The 7,822-nt window shown below is 37.6% G+C and overlaps 1 protein-coding gene across 1 annotated transcript in view; it reads right to left on the bottom strand.

The window, feature by feature from the left end:
* Nucleotides 1–141: 141 nt before the first annotated feature.
* Nucleotides 142–7,822, bottom strand: part of LOC136280333 (uncharacterized) — a 27,547-nt gene continuing 19,866 nt past the window's right edge. Inside the window, exons 17-20 of the mRNA XM_066165350.1 lie at nucleotides 2,197–2,408; nucleotides 1,584–1,624; nucleotides 978–1,074; nucleotides 142–326 (exon numbers count right to left, since the gene is read on the bottom strand). Of these exons, the coding sequence (XP_066021447.1) occupies nucleotides 143–326; nucleotides 978–1,074; nucleotides 1,584–1,624; nucleotides 2,197–2,408 (534 nt within the window). The 3' untranslated portion in view covers nucleotide 142. The remainder of the gene's footprint in view (nucleotides 327–977; nucleotides 1,075–1,583; nucleotides 1,625–2,196; nucleotides 2,409–7,822) is intronic.

The raw sequence follows: 7,822 nt of genomic DNA, 5'->3' as shown, positions 1-7,822 counted from the left end.
ACCTTTCTTTGATAGTTCTCCCCGTTTTTTCATCTATGACTGGCAAGTTTCTATGTTAACGAAATTACAAATTATCAAATGTTTTTCTTGAATCAACATCATTCTCAACTTTCACCTGAAAAGTTATCCTTCTAAACACTAATCACGCATGTGGTTGGTCAGTTTCGGGTGTCATCTCAGTGTTAGAGGCATCGCTTTCATGGTCTTCATTCAGATCAAAGTAAGGAGTGTCCCTCGTCATCATTTCTTCTATTCCTGTTATCAGCTGTTCAAATGATGGTCTCTCCTCTGGGTCTACCCTCCAACAGCCTAACATCAACTCGTATCTGAGAAGATACAAAGTATTCTGGTGTCAATGAGGACATTGGCGCTATGTAGAAGTTATCGTCTTATTTACTGTTGGTCCAGACACTGACGACTAAAGCACAGCAAGGAGAATGGAGACATGATAAAGTTCCCCTCGGGGCTTAAAACAAAGTACAATGTAAAGGCGTCTTCACCAAATACGCTCAATAATTCTTTTGAAAACCATATCTTGCTGAACATTTTGGCCATCTTGATGTTACAATGGAAAAATGTTCTTGAAAAAAAGACATTACTTTTTTTTTTCTTTTATGGTTAGCTTAATAGGAATACAATGTGATTCACTGACATAACTATCCCTGAAATCAACGTTTTAGGTACACTTGTTTCCATGTAGAGTTTCTCATACTGGCACACTATCTTTTCAAGTATTGATCTGAATTCCTCCGTAACCATTGTCAGCCTTTTTAAAAATTATTCAACCCAATGGAATTATCAAGATTATTATCATCCTTGATGCTAAACTGCATATCTTAGCGAGACCTTACCTACAACTTCAAAAGAGATTTGCTCAGTCAAATAGGCAAAAAGAAAAACTTCAGTCGAAAAGATTTAGTTCGTGTTGAATTAACGTTAATTGCATGGAACAATTGAAGATTATTTGTTAGACTTACAGCTCATCAGAGCAAATGGCTGGTTTTTCCATTCGATATCCTGACTTAAGAAGTCTTAACAACTCTCTGTTGCTTATTCCAGGGTAGGGGATGCCACCTTGGATGCAGGTTAAATCAGAAGAAGGAAAAAAAGTTATCAGGAAGATTGTTTCATAACAATTTCGATAAGTCTTAGACCCCTCGTTAATAAAAGGTTTGAGATAATACAGATGTCAAATACCACGTGACATATTTCTCAGCGGCCAGGTCGCTTTTAGCCTTTTTTTCCCCAAAGGCAGGTCTATTTCTCTTTGATTCAAATTCACAATCCAAATCTCTCTCACATTTATTTGTAACACAGTCCAGCATAAACGACTGAGAATATGTGAAAGTCATATATTTGAACTGCGGATACAGACGTGAATATGAAAGCGATCTTCGCAGTAATTAACACTACTTGAGCAGAAGTAAAAATAGTCCAGCACAAATAGCAAAATTTAGTTAGGCAGCTGAAACGAACCTATAACTGAAAAACAAGTGTTACAGGTGAGGGTTTCTCTCGGGGTATTTATTGTGATAAAAGAGGTTGGATACTTTTGCTGTGATACATCCGGTGTTGTTACTCACCCATTGTGCACAATTCCCAAAGAAGTACACCAAAAGACCAACTGCCGAAAAAAAGGGGCTAAAATAATTAGTTTATGTTACTTTGCAAGCCTGATGACAGACACCGTCAATTACTAAAGGGGATAAGTTTCTGAAAAAACTGTGGTGCTACGTCGGTCGGAGAGTATAACAGGATGACTAAGTATTATCAGCTGAGTTGATAACGTAAATTGACTACCGCTGAGAGTTTTAAAGCTGACGTTTCGAGCGTTAGCCTTTCGTCGAGAGGGATAGTCGAATGGCTAACACTCCAAACGTCAGCTTTTCAATTATTTACGGTGGTAAATTTACGTTATCAACTCAGTTAATAATACTTAAGTATACCGTTAATACATAATCTAGTTGTAGGGTGCTTGAACAGAATATGCAGACGATCATGTTCCTGAATTTGACTCCCCTGTGGTTGATAAGCTCAATGGGAAGGATTCCCTGGTAAGGAACATGCATTTACATGTGAGAGCTAGTTACTGCTTACATTTGCAAACGTTGAGCTCAGAATAAAACGTGAAAGATGTACGTCAAGAGACCCCCCCCCCCTCCCACTATAAGTGCTCTATAAACTTTATATACTCACACGTCACTTTTGGAAGTGTATACGCCACTGTCTAGTGACTCAGGTGCCATCCATTTGATTGGAAGTTTCCTTGTGTTCTTTACTTCATAAATATCCCCATACGTGTGACGTAACAGGCCAAAGTCAGCAATCTTTACAGCTCTGTCTTCACCAATAAGGATGTTACGTGCGGCCAGGTCACGGTGAACAAATCCCTTACCAGCTAAGTACTCCTATTTAAAAAAGAAACCGAAACGCATAAAGTCCTTAGAAATCATGTGCCATCTATTCTTTCCTTTCTTTTATGGTTTCCCATTGCGGAAAAGGAGAACATCAGTAAACCAATGGTAGCTCAGTTCTTTCTGTCTGAGTCAAACCGGTTGTAACAGGTCAAAACTGCTGAACAAAGTAAATAGATTGTTACGACGGCATGGTTAATCGGTTTTTTGATGATTTTGCGATAAGAGAGCTCCCGGTTTTAATGTTATTTCCAATGTTTAGAATAGAATTTTTTGTGTATCAAGGATCAAACGTTTATCTAAATTTCTTACCCTATTTCATTGATTTTGCCCCGGTTTATATCAAAGAATTTTTTTGTGGCTTACACAACCTGTGCAGCCACATTATGGCACGATCGGATTTATTTATTTATTTGTCCACGAAAGTCGAGCGTCTGTCACGTGGTCTAGTATCGTACGGCGCACTAGTCTGAGTCAGCCATCTTGATTGTAAGCGTGGTCTCGAGTAATCATTTCCAGGTGATCGTATCACGGGTTAGTTCTCCTCACACCAGCCAACACACTCAGACCCGGCTTGTGTTATAAGTGCAGCTTGTACAAGAGCTTTTACGTTCTTAAAAGACAGTATTTAATTGTTTGAATCTTCGGTACGGGTTGTACCACACTAAAAGGAGTCATTGCACTCTCACAAGCCTACAACTATCGGCTTGATCTATCGGTGCGGGTTGCACCACTGAGTGTCTGAAAGTGTTTGAAAGTGTATTAAAGTGTCTGAAGCCACCTGAAAGTGCCAGAAAGTGAAATAAGTTGTATTGCAGTTGCTTTCTCCTTGCGCTGTTGAGAATTCACGGAGGCATATCTCAAAACGAAAAAAGTCAGTATGGGAATCTCGATTGAGCAATACTGGTCAAGTATTGGCTCTCATGACAATTTCGTGAAAACAAAAGATATCTTATCACGTTTTAATGATCATTTTTGGAGTTTAATGTTTGTGATGTTTTATTTAAATGTATTTTAATTGCCAGTATTGAAACAAGTTGTTGGACAACACAAAATGTGGAATGATGTGATGTTTTGGTTTTCACAAATGATTTTCTACAATGTCTATTTTCCATTGCTTATAAGGCAGGCAAATGATGTAGAGGAAAATCCAGGCCCTACAATATTTGATGTCATCGATCCCACAAGAACAATATGTGCTGACTACAGTCAAGGAAATGAAGCTCTCTTTGGTGAAAATGCTGGTAAGTAATGTGTAGCAATGTCACTTACTGCTATTATTTATCATCACATAGAAGACATCAGTTTGTGGACTTCTTCCACTTTGAATAATATTCTTACAATTGGAAATAATTTGTATACTTCTATAAGATGTTCTGCCCAGACAAATGATTATGTGCTTTAACTTATGTTCCATACATTGTTTCAATTTACAATAAAGTATACACATTAGAATAGAGTGAGTCATTAACAGGAAGTTTGTTCATGACATCAAATGATGGGACATACATGTCTCTTCAAAATTCTCTGGCGGAAGTGTTTTCAAATTGTCAACTTAACTACAATTGTTGTTTGTTAACGATTGGAATTAATATTATTGCAGTGATTAAGAATTCAGAACAAAGCTTTAAAATTTTTGATGCTCATTCCAGGGATTTGCATGGAATGTCTCACTCATTTGGGAAATGTACTTTGCTTACCATTGAAGGAATTGAAAACCTTATATCATATTTGAAAATTTCCTGCTTACAAATAGGGGTTGTTCCTTTTGAAATTAAAGGTGTCTTCGTCAGAGATAATGAACTTGATTGCAAATTGTTCACGAGGCCAAAAATTGAACATTTGCCTTTCAGAAATAAAAGAAACCAAACACAACATATGAAAAGGAAGCAAAAGTCTTTAGCTGAAACGCCAGAAGAAAAAGAAAAACGATTGATTGCTAGATGTGAATATGAGAAAAGAAGAAGGGTGAATGAAAGTGAGGAATCTAGGGAAAAGAGGCTGGCCCAGCAGCGTCTGAACAGGGAAAAGAAACGTGCAAATGAATCTTATGAATCAAGAAAAAAGAGGCTGGCAACCCAATCTCAATATCAAAGACAAAAAATTGCAAATGAATCAGCAGAATGTAGAGAGAAGAGACTGTTAAATCAACATCAATATCAGAATGAAACTAGACGCATAATTGTGTTCACCCGGGCTTTCTGTTGGAAATAAACTTTGTTTTTTGTGCTTGCATTTGCCGCACTTAGAAGACAAGCCGACTGTAGGAAAGGTAATTTGGTGTTAACAACTGGGTTGAAAACGTAAATTAGCCACCGTAAAGGGTAAAAAAGCTGACGTTTCGAGCGTTAGCCCTTCGTCAGAGCGATTAGAGGAATTGTGGGTTGTGTGTGGATTTATATGTAGAAAGTGGAGCTACGCCATTGGTGGGAATATGGTGACGAGAAAACAGGAATAAATTAGTTGAATGAAAAGCGCTCGTTGATTCCGATTTGGAATATAAATTTTTGTTCTAGTGTTTTACGGCTTTCCGAACCGCCTAGATGTAAGGAAAGGCCGCAAACTGCCATATGCTGTTTAGAATGATAAGGAAGATTAAAGTGTCTAGCGACTGGTTTGGATGCGTCCTTGTCATTTCTTTCCACATCGCGAAGGTGTTCTCGGAATCGGTCACCCAGTCGTCTTCCTGTTTCGCCGATGTATAACATATTGCAATAAGTGCAAGTTATGCAGTAAATAACATTGGCGGAGGTACACGTAAAGTGATCAATGATCTTAATGGATCTTTTGGGTCCCGATATTTTCTCTACGTTATGAATGAAAGGACAAGTTTTGCATCGTGAGCGAGCGCATTTAAAAGTTCCAGATTGGTCATTGGTTTGAAATGAACTCCTGACTAAAAAGCTGCCTTTTTTTTTTGTCACGTTTGAATGAAATAAGTGGGGGTTGCGAAAAGATAGTGCCAGTCTCTGAATCGTTTTGGAGTAATTTAAAGTTTTTTAAGAATGATAGATTTAACTGCGTGGTTGTGAGGGTGAAATGTAAGAGTAAATGGAATGCGGTCAGTGTTCTCCTTCTCGGCCGTTTGTAGTGCTGCCTGTCGATCGATTTGTTGGGCACGGTGGTAGCCCGCTTGAACGACAGAAACAGGATAGCCGCGTTTATCGAAAAACTGGCACATTGCCTCTGATTTTTCGGAAAAATCAGAGTCGTCACTACATAAACGACGAAGTCTGAGAAAATGTGAAAAAGGTATGGAGTTCTTGACATGTGATGGATGTGAGGATGAATACAACAAGTAACTATGTGAATCTGTAGGTTTGTAGTAAACACTAGTACATAAGCCGTTGCCTTCAATTGAAATTTTGATGTCTAGAAAAGCCAAAGAAGTGTCGGAAATTTCCCAAGTATATTTAAGAGCCGGATGAAAGGAATTGACGGCGGTTATAAATTGAGTGAGCTCCTCTTTGGTAGAGGAGGTAGCGCCGATGCAATCGTCAATGTAGCGGCCGTAGAATTGAGGTTTTGGGCCGTGGTATTGGCTAAAAATTTGATGTTCGATAAAACCTACAAAAAGATTGGCGTAGCTGGGTCCCATTTTAGTACCCATGGCCACGCCATTAGTTTGTTTGTAGTAGTTACCACCGAATAAAAAGCAATTGAGTGTGAGTACTAGTTCGGCCAGACGGAGTAATGTTTCAGAGCTAGGTTCCTTAACAGTGCGTTGATCGAAAAAATGTTTGAGGGCCCGGAGACCTTCGTCATTGGGAATGACAGTGTAAAGAGATGTTATATTCATGGTGAAAATAAGTTTGTTTTGGTCGAGGAAACTAAAGTCACGAAAAATTTCAAGTGCGTGTTGGCTGTCCTTAATGTAAGACGGTAGAGTTTTGACGATAGGTGCCATAATTTTGTCTAAATAGCTGGAAATAAGTTCAGTGGGACAACTGCAGGCAGAAACGATGGGTCGACCTGGGTTGTTAGGTTTGTGGATTTTAGGTAAAAAGCAAATACACGAAGTTCTAGGAGTAGTAATGATGAGATTTTTAGCATCGGCGCTACCTCCTCTACCAAAGAGGAGCTCACTCTATTCTAATGTGTATACTTTATTGTACATTGAAACAATGTATGGAACATCAGTTAAAGCACATAATCATTTGTCTGGGCAGAACATCTTATAGAAGTATACAAATTATTTCCAATTGTAAGAATATTATTCAAAGTGGAAGAAGTCCACAAACTGATGTCTTCTATGTGATGATAAATAATAGCAGTAAGTGACATTGCTACACATTACTTACCAGCATTTTCACCAAAGAGAGCTTCATTTCCTTGACTGTAGTCAGCACATATTGTTCTTGTGGGATCGATGACATCAAATATTGTAGGGCCTGGATTTTCCTCTACATCATTTGCCTGCCTTATAAGCAATGGAAAATAGACATTGTAGAAAATCATTTGTGAAAACCAAAACATCACATCATTCCACATTTTGTGTTGTCCAACAACTTGTTTCAATACTGGCAATTAAAATACATTTAAATAAAACATCACAAACATTAAACTCCAAAAATGATCATTAAAACGTGATAAGATATCTTTTGTTTTCACGAAATTGTCATGAGAGCCAATACTTGACCAGTATTGCTCAATCGAGATTCCCATACTGACTTTTTTCGTTTTGAGATATGCCTCCGTGAATTCTCAACAGCGCAAGGAGAAATAATATAAAATAATATAAACTAGGCTCAGCAACAATAGATCACATTAGAAACCAATCAAATTTACACAAAGTAGGTTGTTCTGATTGATACATGCAGTAGCTGACAAAAATAAACAAAAGCTTGGAAACTTTTATGTATATTGACAAACACAAACAAAATTGCATTCCTGAGTAAGAATTCAGCTGAAGGACAAATTTTGATGGTACACACTTCATTTAGTAAATACTGTCAAATTTATCTGCCATCAGCTTTTTGATTTCCTGTAAATGTGTATCTTTTATGTATACATTACGAGTAATTAATGAAATGATTTCTCATATGATAAGCACTTGTAAATTTTTCAAATACTTTAAACTGCACACACACTATGAGCTCAACATTTGTTGTTTATGAAAAATTTACCTCTGCTTATTTAGAATAAAAAAGCACACTTAAATTAACTTAGCTTAGACTTTGTTGAGTTTTTATGAAGACAGTTCAATGGAACTGACATCTGTTACCTTTATAGTTGAAAGTTAGAGCTACTTGATGTGGATTAGATAACCATCAGATATCCTTGGAGACCAAGGGTTCTAATTACATCTGTAGACCCCTTAAAAGCACAGTCTTAACAGATCAGTTCCAAACTGTCACAGTTATTCTGAATTTTGATTGGTACCAGAAGTTCAATCTTGTTCTGGCAAA

Source organism: Pocillopora verrucosa, chromosome 4 (assembly GCF_036669915.1).
Source record: "Pocillopora verrucosa isolate sample1 chromosome 4, ASM3666991v2, whole genome shotgun sequence".
Taxonomy (NCBI): Eukaryota; Metazoa; Cnidaria; class Anthozoa; order Scleractinia; family Pocilloporidae; genus Pocillopora; species Pocillopora verrucosa.
Note: the sequence above shows the minus strand (reverse complement) of the source record. Positions and strands in the feature narration are given on the sequence as shown.